The sequence below is a fragment of the Castor canadensis genome, chromosome 8, assembly GCF_047511655.1.
Source record: "Castor canadensis chromosome 8, mCasCan1.hap1v2, whole genome shotgun sequence".
Lineage (NCBI taxonomy): Eukaryota > Metazoa > Chordata > Mammalia > Rodentia > Castoridae > Castor > Castor canadensis.
Genome location: NC_133393.1, coordinates 146,352,665 through 146,368,400, shown reverse-complemented (window position 1 = coordinate 146,368,400; position 15,736 = coordinate 146,352,665). Strand labels below are relative to the sequence as shown.

At 38.8% G+C, this 15,736-nt stretch overlaps 1 protein-coding gene across 36 annotated transcripts in view; it reads left to right on the top strand.

The window, feature by feature from the left end:
• The window catches only part of Rbfox2 (RNA binding fox-1 homolog 2), a 247,718-nt gene that overhangs the window by 160,532 nt on the left and 71,450 nt on the right, over positions 1-15,736 (top strand). The window contains exons 1-2 of one of the 36 annotated variants that reach the window (XM_074084379.1): positions 2,213-2,507; positions 10,382-10,564. The exons of 32 other annotated variants lie outside the window; for them this stretch is intronic. Coding sequence is in view for 1 of the 4 variants with exons in the window: in XM_074084375.1 (XP_073940476.1) it covers positions 2,481-2,507 (27 nt within the window). In the remaining 3 variants the exon portion in view is untranslated. Of the gene's footprint in view, positions 1-2,212; positions 2,508-2,850; positions 2,875-5,614; positions 5,639-10,381; positions 10,565-15,736 lie in introns of those variants that run through there. 3 more of the 36 variants (XM_074084375.1, XM_074084380.1, XM_074084381.1) reach the window with 3 other exon arrangements.

Below are 15,736 nucleotides of genomic sequence, written 5' to 3'. Positions count from 1 at the left end.
CTATCCCATACATATGATTTACATTTTTTTCTGAAAGTTCACTGCTTTCTGTTTACTTGTTTCTACTGAAACTCACCTACTCCTTTTCTTCTTTGCTGGCTGATTATTTTCGTTTTTTGAGACAAGGTCTTGCTTTGTAGCTCTGGCTAACCTGGAACTCACTATGTAGCCCAGGCTGGCCTGGAGCTCTCTGTATTCTTTTGCCTCAGCCTCCCAAATACTGGGATTACAGCATACACCAGCCCTGGCTCTTGTTTTGTTTTTGAGGCAGGGTCTTGTTATATAGCCCGGGTTGGCCTGGATCTTTCCACTTTAGTCTTTGGAATGCTGGGATTACATGTAGGTACCATCACACCTGGCTCTCACCCCCCTTTCTGTTTATTCGCCTTGTCTTAAAAAAAAAATGAATTGCATTCAGTTGAAAATTCCAGTAGCAGTTAGTGTACATGTAAAGTGTACCAGAGTATTTCTGAAAAAGTTACTAGCCTAGTTACTAGGCCTAGTACTAGCCTATTCCTTTTCTCATATTTTTTTCTAATACTTGAAGACTCCATTCTTCTGTATATATCTCTTTGTTACAGACTGTGTCCAGATTATACAGATACCTGTAAGATGTCAGAACAACTCCTGCCATATTGTAGGTACTCAGTAAATAGCTGTGATTATTTCCAGGTGGTTCTCTAGTTTCTGTGTTCCTTTTAGAATTATTTAAATGATTATTAATTTAGGGATGATCATGATGTTGCATTGGCCAAGTGTCGACCAGCAATATTATCTGGTACATTTAAAAAGGCCTGGCTCAATTGGTGGAACACCTGCCTAGCAAACATGAGACCCAGTTCAAACCCCAGTACCAGCACCACCACCACCATCCCACCACCAAAAAAAGAAGAAAGAAAAAAGAAAAGCCCAGTTCTCCATGCTAAGCAATTCTCATGGAGACAGCAAAAAACTATGTATTCTCATTGTGATTCCTGTGATTTTAAATCCTGACTTGTATATTTATTTTTAAAATAGGAAGCTTAATTTTACAATTAATATTTGACCTTTGAATAATCTATTAGAGATATTAAAATAATAAATGTAGCAAAATTAAAATATGTAATCCTTAGGATGGGAACTCATCAGAATACTAAAAAAAAAGGAAATCTTAATTTTTATGAGATAAATGGCAAAAATCATAAACTTATTAAACATAGTTGTATTTGAGTCTATATATATAAAGTAGGTATATTATGATATTTCTATGTAGAAATTAAAGACTTTTCCAAGATCACTGGTAAGGGACAGTCTCAGGTCAGGACTTTTCAACTGAACCACATTTTTGAAGCTTTTTCATAATATTTTTTCAATAAGAACTTTAAAGAAGTTCTGCGTTCAATAAACATTCTCCTAAACCCTCTTTATTTATAGCGCTCTATAGTAACAGTTACTGTTTACAATAATGACACAGATGCCAGTGTATATACAAGAAAAGATTTTTTTCACCAGAGACTGAAATAAGGAAGGGGGGAACACAAAGGGTGAATTCCCCATGAAGCAGAATGTGGAAGACTTAAGTAGTAAAATTTATATACACCTTAAGTTTCTTAAGCGGTCATATTTGTGGTGACGCCTTTTTCAGAGTCCCCAGGGCTTTTACAGTAGAAAAAATAGGCACCTAAATGACCTCCCTTCTCTCTTTTAGTCTTGTGCCCTCATTAGGTTGATGCTGTCTTCCATCCAGTACAAGCTGATCCTTGTGTGTTCCCGTCCTTGAAAACCTTTCTGTCGGTGTTCATTGAGCAGCTTTTCCCACTACACCTTTCAGTACAGAAGTGACATTTTTAAAAAATAATTTTGTTTAATTTCTTATTTATTATCAGGTATGCATGGTCATAAACTCTTAAATTTGTATTAACTGTAATAGGTTGTGACGAATGCTTCCAGTGCAATATAATTAATGCCACCATCACATCCCTTAAAATATGCCAGCACATGGCGCCTGCTCCTCGCTTGCTCTCCCCCTTCTTACACACACACACACACACACACACACACACACACACACACGCGCACACACGCACACGCGCGCGCACGCACGCACGCGCATGCACGCGTGCGCAAAGCAAAGCACACACCAAACTGCCATTCTGTGGCAGGCCTGCTTCTAGAGTTCGGAGCTGTCAGCCTGCTGGGAGGGGTGGGAGGAGGAGGAAGAGGTGGGGCTCTACTCTGATTAATTACCTTAGGCATTCAGGGGTGGGGCTTCCTTCAGCCATCTGCCTGAGATATGGGAGGGAGCTGGAGAAAGAAGGAGGGAGAGAGACTGCCAGAGAGGAAGAGAAAAGAAAGGAAGAAACACTAGAAAGGAAAAGGAAGGAAAACAGTATAAAGGGAGGTCAATTACCCACCCTTAAATAGCTAGTGGAAAAGAGAGCCGTGGAGGTGTGCCCCAGCATAGCTGCTTTGAACAGTTGATCATCTGTTCCGTTTGGTTTATGGAGAAAAAGAAAATGGTAACTCAGGTAAGATTTGTACTTCCTCAGCTTGGTTTTTTTTGTTTGGTTGGTTGGGGGGTTCTTTTTGTTTGTTTGTTTGTTTGTTTTTGTCTTTGGAATCTAAGTAAAGATTTAGGGAAGGAGTATAGCAGAGTTTTAATTAGGGCTGTCTTCTTAAAAGGCCAGATGTATTGTTGTCAGCTCAAGTGTTGGTCTGTGTCTGTGAGCCCCTATATGTGTGTGCTATGTATCTGTGTCCTCCCTCCCCCCCAGCTCCATAGCAGATTCCTGTTTCCTGTACTGTGCAGCTGTAGCTCCAGGAAAGACCCTGTGGGGATTTGTCTACCTCTTTGTCTTGGTTCTGAGAAGAGGGAGGGAGAGAAAGACTGCAGAGGTAGGAAGAGATTCTTGTAGACTGCCAAAAAGGGGAGAAGGAGTGACTTCCTTTTAAGAATTGCAGAAGAATTTGTGTTACAGGGAAATCTGATTCCTGATTCACTGTGGCTTCTCAGGATTGGCTATGGGATTGCAGTTTTGCTGCCTTTTCTCTAAACAGCTTGTTAAAAATGAAGGTTAGGAAAGAATGTTTCATTTTCATGGCTTTGTTACTGGCAAAGAATGTTTTCAGTAGGGACCTATAGGAGCATCCAGGTGTATCAGAGGCAGGTAGAGCTTGTCCTGACAGGAGGACAAACGTGAATGTATAAATGACAATTACCTGGCTTTAAACAACATTTGAAGGAAAGGAAGTAGGAAATGGAAGATATCTTTCTCCTCTCTCTCTCTCTCTCTTTCTCTCCTTCCTCCCCCTCCCAACCCCTGCCTCTCTCTGGTTGTATTAAGCAATGTCTAGTCTGCATTTAGCAAGTCATTCCCAACAAATGGAAAGGTGAATGCTTTTCCACAGAGCCCCTGGCAAGACTGTTTTTCTTATTGGCACCCTTCTGTATGCTCCTTTACCTTTTTATCTTTCTGTATATGTTGAGTGTGAGGGAATGATGAGGCTGTGATTTGTCAGGGGAGATCATTTACATTGTAGAACATTCATACCCTTTACCCTTGGATTTAAAATCAGTTTTGCTCAAGGCCTGTATGCCTGGTAGGGAAATTTCATCACTGGACAGTGCTTTCCTTTTAAGGAGGTTGACCCCCCCCCTGCTCCTTTTTTTTGGGGGGGGGGGTATTCTCTCCTATTTTCCTCTCCAAGTCACCACTGGAGGGCGAGAGAGGCTGCTAGCTATCAGGATAGTGGCATCATTTTAAGAGCTGGAATCCTGTTCTGTTAAATGTTATATAATGCTCTGCAGTGGTGTTTGGAAGGAAGGAGACCTGTAGGGAGAAGTACCTGTCATGATCCCATGATCCAGAGGAAAGAGAAGTTTCAAAGAATATACCCTTTCAAAGTGATTTTTCACCAAATCTGAATTTGGAGATTATCAAAAACCCTTCTTTTTTTGAAAGTGAAATATTTCTCTTTCACTTCTCCCCTCATAGAGTTGTAATTAACTCTTGAAATATTGTTCTTTTTTTTTTATTTACCATAAAAGAGAAAACCTATTTCTGAATTCTCCTTGTTACTTGTTTAACCTTGGCACTCTTACACAATGTTCACTAGCTGGGAATGTTAGAGAGTAGCCACTCTCTCCTTCACTCTCCCCGAAGGCTTTCCAGCTACTCGAGTTTGCACTACATGCATTTGAAATCACTGAACATTATCTAAGCTAGGAATTTCATAGTCAGTTTTTTGTGGTCTCATAGGACATTTCTTCTTAGATTATAGAAGAGCTGAAGTGTGTGCAATGAGTTAGAAGGTACATACTCATGTACACTTAACAATCAGTGTTTAACCAAGCTATAATTTTAGGAATGAAGTAGAAGAAATAAATGGTGGGGATGTTTTCTGGTGGTTGAGAATTCAGTAGTCAAATTTAAATCATGTTTTCTCAGGATGTACTGAATGCTAAAGGAAAGGAGTAACTCATTTTTACCCATGCTGAATTTATACAACTAGAAAATGAGAATGCCAAATTTGTGAATGTTCAGTATTCCAGCATAAGCTTTTAAAGATAAATGTACACTGGTTAGGTCTGGTGTGTTGGAGTGAAATGATTATTACACTGTTTAGTCTCTTGAGTAGTATATTAATAGATGCAGATAGGTATTAGCATGCTACCACCTAAGTTCTTTGCATCTTCACATTACACCCTTTCCACAGCCCTAACTTCCATTACTCATTTGGTGGAAGAGGGTTTTCAGTGGATGACGTTCTCATCATTTGTTATTAGATCATGTCAGTATTTGCACAGAGTGTGCTTTCTCATTACATATGCTCTAGTTTTATATGGTCTTTTTTGTTGTAGAAAACTGCTCTGTGATTTACAATAAGTAATCTGTCCTTTGCTTTTTAAAAAAAGCTATTTAAAGACAAAATTCTAAGCCTGGCATGCTTATGTGACATTTTAAGAATAACTCATTCATGAATATGTTGTGAGGATTTTTCTCTGAAGTCCCCTCTTAGTTTGATTCACATGCCCAAAAATACTGCTTCTTCCATGTACCACAATAACAAGGTAGGATAAAAAGAAGAAAAAGACACGTCATTTTCATGATCTGTGTAAAATTAGAAAAATAAAGTTGAAAATGACTTCACCTGTAATTAAAAAAAAATTTTCACCAGACACAGACAGCTAGAGGATTTATTGTGGAGGGGAAAGTACATTAGGCAGAGAGGAAATACTGTCACAGTGGGAACATGAGAGCAAATGCTTGTGCTCTGCTGAGGCACAAGACTGCCTGCATCTGCAGAACAGAGCCCTCCCTTTCTTGGGCAGCTCAGTGCCTTGCTGGTATTTTCTTCAAAATCTGTTTTCCATCAGAACCAAGAGAAGGGAAGGTGTTAAGAACAAGGGAGGTTGGAAAGGGGGCTGCTGTTCCTTTAAATAGTGCGGTGAGTCCATGTGGCAGCCGGCCGCTCTGGAGTGTATTCTTTTGTAATGAATCACCAGTTCCATTGTCTGCTGTCTCCCTCTTTGTAGCTGGAAGGCTGAAGTCTTCCACCTGAGCTTCTGCCAGTTCACTCTTCCCTTCCTGGGTGGTTGGGAGAAAAGAAGAAAGAGGAGGGTATTTTATGCTTTAATTAAAGACAGATAGGAGAGCAGGTATGTTTGCTTTGTTTCATTTTTCTCCCATCCTTTCTGGTTTTGTTTTTTGAAATGAGTTGAAGTTGGGAATCTCTCCTGTGATTCTGCTTAAGCAAGTCCCATTTTCTGTAAAGTCTGGAAGTTCTTGGATTATTTAGTCTCCATTTTGGGCCTTGCTCTTAAGTGGTTCCATTTGCTTGCCTGCTAGTCAACCTTCTTTCCACCAGCACCTTGTCCCACCCTCCTTACCGTTTGTTTTGGCACACTTTCCGCTTTGTATGGGCTGCTCAAGATTCCGGGCAAGTTAAGGGATAGGAGGAGATTGTGGGTTGGAGACTAAATATATGTTCCTGTACAATGAAAAAAACCTCACTTTTTCCAGTGATTTGGTTTCTTCTGAATTCTTCCACACTGCTCCATATCTTCTGTTTTAACCATTTCCTTACCAAGGCCATACTGACTCTTAAAAAAAAAAGTATTGTTCGTCTAAAAAATTACTTAGCTTTCCTGAAAAGATATTCAGAATTCCATAAATGGAGCTGTTGTTAAATCTGAGCAATTTTGATTCATTACATGGCATTTTTTCTCAGTCTCCCCCTTCCCCCACCACACATTGTTTTAATTTCCTATGTCCATTCCCTTTTTTTCTCATCTTTCTGCTTGGGTTTGCCACCATTGAGACTAGAGAAGCTTAGTGTAATGACAACCTGCTATTGAAGCTTGTGTTGCTACAGAGGAATCTCTGTATTGAAAGATAATGACATTCCTTATCCCGCTCAGTGAGTGAGACTCCAAACTTACATCTCTGCAGATGGCCATTTGGGAACAATTTAATCTCTTCTATTGATTGATTGATGCTATGTGATCGTGTGGGGGTTGAACTCAGCCTCACACTTGCTAGGCAGGTGCTCTACCACTTCAGCCATTCCACCAGCCCTTTTAGTATTGCTTATTTTTGAGATAGGGTCTTACTTTATGCCAGGCCATCTTAGTCCGCCGTCTTCCTATTTGTGCTTCCTCGTATAGCTGGGGTGACAGACTTGCACCACCATGCCCAACTGTTGGTTGAGATGGGGGTCTTATAAACTTTTTGGCTTCAAACTGAAGACCTCCCAATCTCTGCCTGCTGAGTACAATTTCATCTCTTTTGATCTTTTGGTTCATGGAATATCCAGATTTTAAGTTTCCATCATATAATGCCTTTCCTTAGGTTGTTCATCACCTATTTGTGATATTCAGGCAGATTGTCTGACACTAAGGATCAGTCATACCAGTGATGCAGCCCCTGGGCTCACCCAGTCTCCTTCTGTCCACCCCCATCTCTCTGGAATCTGACAGTATTGGTATCTCAAGTGTTCCTTGCCAGAGTCAAAATTCCTTACTCCACTCTTTTCACCAACATCCCAAGACTCTTGTCAAATCTTCTGTGCATATTTCTTTAACCCACCTTGTATATGAACTCTTGCCAATCACAAGTGGAATGCTCCCCTGCAGGAAACTCTGCTCTTTACACTACAGCATCTTCATGATTGGGACCCTATCCAAGCTCAGCCTCTTGTAGGTAGTTGAAATGCTGCAGCAGCCATCATGGTAGACTGTTTTTACTTTCCAGAGTTTTACATGTTCCTCTGTTACTATTAGAATGATTCAATTCAGAAAACTGTGGAGTCACACAATTCCTTCCAGATTGTTGCTAGAGTGACTTGCTTAAAATGCTAGTCTGATTTTGTCAATCCTGTGCTGAAACCTTCAGACTCAGTCAAATTCTGTGTCCATCTGCATGATCAGAAGCCTCATCTATTGTCATTCATATTTCACTCCGTGACACTGGCCTTCTTGCTGTTCCCTTAAAATACCTGCACCTTCCTGCTCAGGGCCTTTCCTTTTACTTTTGCTCTTCTGTCATGCTCTTCCCACAGAATCCATGTGGCTTGCTGTCCTTTGACTGCCCTGTCTAAACTAGTACTCCCTCACCACTCCTACCTTATCCTTCTTTTCTTTCACTTGTTACTGGTTTTAGTGTTTATCATTATTCATCTTATGTTTATTGTTTGTCTCTCCCTCTCCACACCACCTCACAAAGACTATAACTCCGTGAGGTCAGGGACCTTGTCAGCATTGTACTCCTAGTGTCTAGACAATGGGTATATCCCTGTGCATATACCCATTGCATGTGTGTGATACATTGATACTGTCCTCAGGGCTTTATATTAATTCATTAAATCCTGGCAATGTCAGGATTTCAACCCAAGGACTTTGTCTCCAGCATCTCTGATAGTAGCTATCACTAATAGTGACTATCATTGAAAAACCATTCTTGTTTTTGCATGCCTATTACACACCAACATAATATACATATCTCTCTTCCAAATGATAAAGCTACCTTCAGCTGCATTGCTTGCCAGTCAGCTTAAGTGTGTTTTTCGTAGTTTTTGCATAAGACTTTGAGACTGTAGAGGTCAAGCAACCTGGTGACTCTGAGTATAGAGATAGATTCCAAACCAGAGATCATTTAATTCCAGATTTACATGTTCTTTCATTATTCTACTAGCCTCATAAGTAGTTCCTCATTACGTCCATTGTTGGTTGCTAAAACAGTAGAAAAGTTGTCCTTATGATGAGCTGACATCTGTTATTATTGCCCTCTCATTCTCCCTACTCCTGTCACCTGCAGTCATATAGAGGGGCTTAATCTACACACAAAAACAAATATTTGAAGATATTGTCAAATGTTCCCTTTCATCTTCTATTGTCTTTGCTCATTTCTCCTTCCTTAAATTAGTCGTCATAGATTTGAAAATGTGGTTTCTAGATTCTTTGCTGTCTTAGACTAACTGCATTAATTTATATGAATGATTTATCATTTATCTTTGCTTATTGAATAGAAGTAAAACGCAAAAATTTTAATTAAACCCTTGAAAAATATTCTGATTTAGTAGTACTATAAAACAAATACCATAGAAATACTATTATTTAGCTTACTTTGGTATATTATCTTCATCAGTTTCAGGGGATTAAAATAATATTTATTTAGCCCCTCAAGAAATACAGATTGCTATTAACAAAATTACAGTTTTTAAAAATTATAACTTGAGCCAGGCGTGGTGGTGCAGTGCACATCTGTAATCCCAGCACTCGGGAGGCTGAGACAGGAGGATGATAAGTTCAAGGTTAGTTTGGGCTACGTAGTAAAACCCTGTCTATCCCCCACCCCCAAAAAAATAAAGGAAGAAAAAAAAAAAAGAAACTTGAAATCATATAATACTGCATTTTAAAGGAATATTTAGACAAAATATGTAATAGAAAGTATAATAATTATTTCACAAAATTGTTGATGATTATTTTTATACCCACAAAATAAGGATGTTCTTTTATATAGTGTTGATTATGTAAGGAGATGTGAAGAGATAAACTGGGACTTAAGTGAAAAATAGATTTTGAGCTGGGTATTGGTGGCTCACATCTATAATCATAGCTACTCGAGAGGCAGAGATCAGAGAATCGAAGTTCAGTGCCAGCCCGGGCAAATAGCTTGCAAGACCCTGTGTCAAAAATACATGGCTGATGGAGTGGCTCAAGTGGTAGAGTGCCTGCCTAGCAAACATGAGGCCCTGAGTTTAAACTCCAGTATCACCTCTCCTTCCAACAAAAGGATAGATTTTGAAACACTGTTAACCTAGAGAGAGGATCCATAAGTTTTTTTCTGGAAAGGGTCAGATAGTTACTGTTTTTGGCTTTGCAGGCTGTGCTGCCTGTTGCATTTCTTCAACTCTGCTGCGGCAGCACTAACGAAACATTGACAGTGAGTAAATGAGTATGGCTGTACTCAAAACTTTATTTATGGACACTGAAATTTGAGTTTCATGTTTTACAAAGTATTATTCCTTTGTTTTTTTTTTTTTTTTTTTTTTTCCCCAGCTATTTAAAAACTTAAAGACCATGCCTAGTTTGCAGGTTTTACAAAAGCAGATTGGTGGACAGACATTGGATCACAAGCCCCATAGCTTCCTGACCCTGAGAGGCTATGGGTCCTAGCCACTTTTTCTTTTCTTTTTTCTAATATAGGTAAAGTTTTCCCATGTAGCTTGTTGATAACCACATAGTTTTGACAGTTCATCCTGAATCCCTGTTAGAGTGAAACCCCTGATTTTTATTCCCCTTATACACGGAAAATATGAATATTCTTCTCTTTCCTCACTTTCTTTCTCCTTCTGCCCTACCCCTAAATCTACATATTTGCAGCTCCCCAAATATGCCATATTTTATATTTTCTTACTTTTCACATGCTCTCTTTCATATATCACTAGTTTGAGCCAGAATGCCTTTTTCTCCCACGTGATTTTTTTTTGAGTGGAGGAAGCTGAGTCTTTAAAGATTCAGTGTAGTCACCTACTTCAGAAACTTGCCCATTCTCACAGAAATGGCCCTCCTGTCTACTGTATTAGCCACCATCTATCTTCTCTCATTCCTTCTCTTCCTCCTTCCCTCCCTCCCTCCTGCCACTGGGGTTTGACCTCAGGATCTGATGCTGTTTGAGCTACATCCTCAGCCATTTTTGCTTTAGTTTGTTTTTAGATAGGGTGTTGCACTTTTGCCCAGGCTGGTCTCAGACTAGACCATGATCCTTCTACCTGCCTCCTAAGTAGCTGGGATTATAGACATTTACCATCATGCTGGGCCTGTATGGCTCTTTAAGCCTGTGTTATGGTATTATAATTGGAGTATATTTGTTTGTTTTTCCATCGGACTCGATTCTTTCAGGGTTGGAACTAAATTGCTAGTGCTTGTTGCCAGTCTGGTTCACAATGAAATCCTCCGGCTAAGCAAGTGGATACTTTGAAATAAACATCTGTGTGGAGAGCACACAGGACTCTTGCAGAAGGCCGCATATATCCAGAAGATACCCTGAGCAGAAATGACATAGGAAGACCAGCCGCCCTGAAGGTAGGAAAGGCAGGAGAAGGGTGAGACAAAAGAAGTGCAAAGGTATCAGTGATATTCTAGGGATTGGCAACCCATGGTCAGTGTACAAATGTGGTATTTGAGTATAGCTATCTCCTTCTGTCCTTTGCCTTTTACTCATGATGGCCAACAGCTAGATTCCTTGCCTACTACTTTTGAAAAGCTGTCAACCCAGTTATATATCAGACCATAACCATTCCATGTCCTTCTCAAGGCTTAGTGTTCATTGTGGGGTTTTTGTTTTGTTTTGTTTTTCTCTCTGTATCTTTATTTTTGCAGTTTCTGTTATGGTGTCATCAACTGCACTGATCTTCTCTTCTACAATGTCTAATCTGTCATTAATTCAATCTAGTATGTTTTTTGAAACTCATACATTACAACTTCTATCTCTAGAAACATGAACTTTTTTTTCTTACCCCTTTCATGTCTCTTTTTAACCTGCTCATTTTTTTCTTTTCAAATTTCAAACATAGAGAGTACAGATGTTTAGTTTCCTTGTCTGCTAATCCTAACGTGTTAGTTCTGGATCAGTAGTGACTGATTTATTTTTCTCAGCATTGTGGGTAATACTTTCCTGGTTTTTTGCTTGCCTGGTCATCTTTTTTATTTTTTGATTCTAGATATTGTGAGTTTTACCTTGTTGGTTACTAGATAGCACTGTCAAGTTTCTTAGAAATAGTTTGACTCTCTAGGTCTTGTTTTTAGGCTTTGTTAGACAAGACCAGAGCTATGTTTAGTCTCTGGTTAATTTCCCTGCTACAGAGGCAAAGAGTCTTTAGTACTCTAATTGATGCTTCTTAAAACATTGGGTTTTCCACCTGGTGGTGAAAAGCACATTCTATCCTGGCACTATGTGAGCTCCTAGCCCTGTTCCCTTAGGGGATTCTTTCCCCAGCCTCAGGTAGTTCCACAAATGTGTGGTCAACCACTATTTAACTGAGAACCCACTATGAGCTTTAGTCTCTCTATGCAGCTTTATGTTTTCTAATACTCTCTGAAATCCCACAGTCATGACTTCCCAAGACTCCTTGTTTGTCTCCTCACTTCATGGAGACTAATAGGCTTTGCCTTAGTCTCCTCTCTGTGACACAGCTTAGAAACATTCTCCAGGCAGTGAGTTGGGCAGCTGTGAAGCTCCTCTGACTTACATTGTACACTGTATTGAGTTCTCTTGCTTCATGTATTTTGTTGTTTTTAAAGTTGTTTGAGGTGGCAAGCTAAATCTGGATCGTATTACTATATCTTGATTAGAAGCAGAAGAGAGATCATTTATTTTTAAATGAAAACAAAGCAGTGTCTCATTTAATGTATTCTTAGTGCATGAATGAAAATCACTTGAACAGGAGCATTAGGAAGAATACATAAGATGCGCAAATTATTATGATGTAAGGCAGAATATGATAATCTACATGAATATGTTAATAAAGTGCTGTTAGATTACATGAGGAAAGAGTTAATTTGGGAAGTTTGATAGAGATGGAAAAGGCAAAAGGAAAGGCTACCCATGTGATGTTTTATGTTGTGTGTATAGTACAAGTTATGCGATATGTTAGGTGAACCTAGAGTCAGATTCTTTAGTACTGAATGAAGTTTAGTGGTAGGTTTTAGCTTCAGAGAGAATCTAGGAAGAATGATATAATTAGAGGTAAAAATGGTTCCATTAGCAGAAATACGTGGGCAAAAGACACAGGAAAAACTAGGTTTCTATTGTTTCATAGTTCAGTGTGATTTCTGGCCTGTGTGGAAAAGGTGAAAGAGCCTTTCCTGTTATGTTACCTGTTCTTGTAGTTCTGCAGAACTAAGAGAGAGGAAATAATGCCATTTGTTCCTTCAGCAGCATGGAAGAAAGGGTGCTTTGGACAATGAAGATGATGGTCACTGCTGCAGACTTGTAAGGAATCTTAGAAAGCCTCAGGAAGCAATATTTAGACCCTTTGAGTCATAGCTACTTTAATAGCAATTAGGTTATCTAGAACTTTCAGTGAGAAGGCACTGTGGAGTTGAAGATTGGATGCACCATCTAGAGCTTTCTTGCCTTCAGTTACATTGGTGGCCTGACTGTTGCATGCTAACATAGTAACTGTGACCAGAAATTCATGTCAATCTCTTTGAAGTGTTCTCTCTTGAGGAACCAGTTGATATTTTTGAGAAACAGAAAATGTGTTTGCTTAATTTTACTTACCTGTGTTTTATACAAGTGGAAGAATGTGGTTCCCTTCTTTGTTTGTATTCATGTGGCCATTAGTGGGAAAAAGGAGAACGTTACGATTATAACTCAGCAGTTTAACACTTAGATTTTGGGATATGTGCTCTTCTCTTCTTTTGCAATAATAATGGTGGTTAGTATCTCTTACTACCTTTTTTCTTTTTTCCTTTTTCTAAACTAGAAGCACAGAGTTTCAACTTGATGATTTCAGTTAATTCTTTTAGATCCCTCTTCTCATTTTACAGGTGAAAAACTTCAGTAATTGAGACTCATTGAATATCACACAGAATACATGCCAGAGCCTGGATTTTAACCCATGTTTATCTTTCCAAAGTTCATGCTGTTTCCATCCCCTTTTGATGATAGGTAGTACATCAAGTATGGTATAAACAATACCTTCCCTAACTAAATCTCTATCACTCAACTTTGGCCAAACTTTTCTGGGAGCCTTAGGTTCCTCTGGGATAGGTAGAGAATTATCAAGTTGACTGTTTGATGTACTTATAAGTTTCCTAAAATCTTGTCTCTGCCTAGATGTCTTACAGTTGGATAGTATAGTATTTCATGTGTAGAGAAACTAAAAGAACACAGTCCTCCATAGTGTACATGGAGGATTGGCTCCATCCCCCAACACCAAAATCCACAAATGCTCAAGTCCCTTTTATAAAATGATGTAGTGTTTGCCTATACAAATAAGCTGTGCCCATCATCCTGTACATTGTAAATGAACTCTGTTACAGTACCTGATAAAATAAAATGTCATGTGAACAGTTGTTATACTTACTATATTGTGTAGGGAAATAATGATAAGGGGGAAAAAGTTTGTACATGTTCGGCACAGAACCATTTTTTTCCTGAATATGTTTGATTTATGGTTAGAAATGGAACCTGGGGATACAGAGGACTGACTTTATTGGCTTTCTATAGTAGCTGTAAGCTATTTTGGACCAGTAACAGATAAACTGTTTAATGACACTTTGCTGACACTCTGTTACAGAAGAAAATACTTTTTCACATGATGATATTTTCTTTTCTTTACTACATTCTATCCCTTGAGTAAGTATCCTTCTGTCACAGAATCATAGATTCTTAGATCTAGAGTTAACTTTATTTTACAGATCAGAATATAGATCCAGAAAGGAAGTGAGTTGTTCAAAGTCATATGTTAAGCAATGGCAAAACTGCAACTATGACTCTTCTAATTTCTTCTACTGTCAGAACATCCTTTACGAAGTTTAGACCTTTAACAAAAGAGACAATACAAGCGAAAATATCAGGTCCTTGTGCTCCTCACTCTTGAATCAGAAAAATCTTAAAGTGGATAAAAGGTTAAACTCAAGTATCTTGGGCTGCCATTTTTCTTTGCCTCACTACCCCCCCCACACACACACATTCCTTTACCTACCCCTGGGCCTGGTGAATGCTAGGCAAGTGCTCTACCACTGAGATACCTGCCCAACCTAAAACTTATTCTTGAATGAAGTTGGATAGTTTAGCTGATTTGATAATGATAATAATGAAATAATAGGTGGGGAAAATTCCAGGCAAGAAGTAGATAAGCCCTTTGTTACTTTATTTTAGCATTGACTTGACTTTCATAGGAAACAGAACAAAATCTGGGCATGTTTCCATTATTATTAAGCAAGTATTGAAGTATAAATGACTTCTTTTGGTGCTCTGAATGGTTGTTTTCAGCTCTCCATAGCTCAGTTTTCTGCATGTCACCTTTCTTAAGCTAAATATCTCCTTTACTCTGAGCCAGGTTTTCCTGTTCTGCAATAACAGCCTATTTATGATAGGTTTTTTGGAGGCTTTTTTTTTTTTTTTTTTTGTAACTTAGGACTCTTAATTTCTTTTCTTGGTCTGTCTTATTGTCATGAAGGATTACATATTACAACTACTGATTTATATTTTATTGCCATTCCTGACGAAAGGATCAGAGTCCATGGCATGTCTTATTGATCATTTGTTCGGGATAAATGAGGCAATGCAAATTATTTTCCTCTATTTAGACTGCATTCTGATCTTGGCCACTGCTACAGTCATGAATAAAGAAGCAGGTGTAGAATCAGGCATTCTAACTGGTAAATACTTGACTTTTCTTTTGTTTTATTTTTCTGAAAATGGTTAGATCCCTGGAAATCTTTTGTATTTGTTCGGATTTGGAATAACCTGTAACACTTGGTGCTGGGCGCTTAGATGGCATGTGGACGATGACGTAGAGCACATGTTTAATTCTTTTTTTTTTGAGGTAGCTAGGGTTTGACTCAGGGCCTACACCTTGAGTCACTCCACCAGCCCTTTTGGTTTTTTTCAAGATAGGGTCTCACGAACTATTTCTCCAGGCTGGCTTTGAACCATCCGTCCTCCTGAGTAGCTAGGATTACACATGTGAGCCACTGGTGCCAGGCTACATGTAATTCTTGTACTCCTCTGTGATGTTTGATATGCTGCAATCTAAATGTGTCTAATGTATTAAAGCCTAAGCATAAGGGCTATTCAGGAATTGCAGTAAACACATTTCACTCTAATTTCCTTTGAACAAGTCTCGTAATATCTTTAAAGGGTTATTTTAAAGAAAGATAGACGTTTCAAAGATGTGTCAATTTTATAAAGGAATGTGGAATCCTAGAGCTTACTTAAGTTGAAATTATCTTTTACAGAAAAGAAGTCATGACTTCTGGGTCAAGATAACAGATAGACCCTTTCTGTTGCCTCCCATCTCTTGTAATACTCCACTGACATAACAATATAAAAGTATGAAAAGAAGTAAATCAATAATAGCCACTAGAAAAGGATGAATGAAGAGTGTCATGACTAATAAAGAGAGTTAGAATTTGGACATGGTTCAAGTGGTAGAGCACTTGCCTAGCAAATGCCAGGATGGCTTCAATTCCCAGTACTACCACCAGAAGAGAGAAAAAAAAAAAAAAAAGATGATTAAGCAA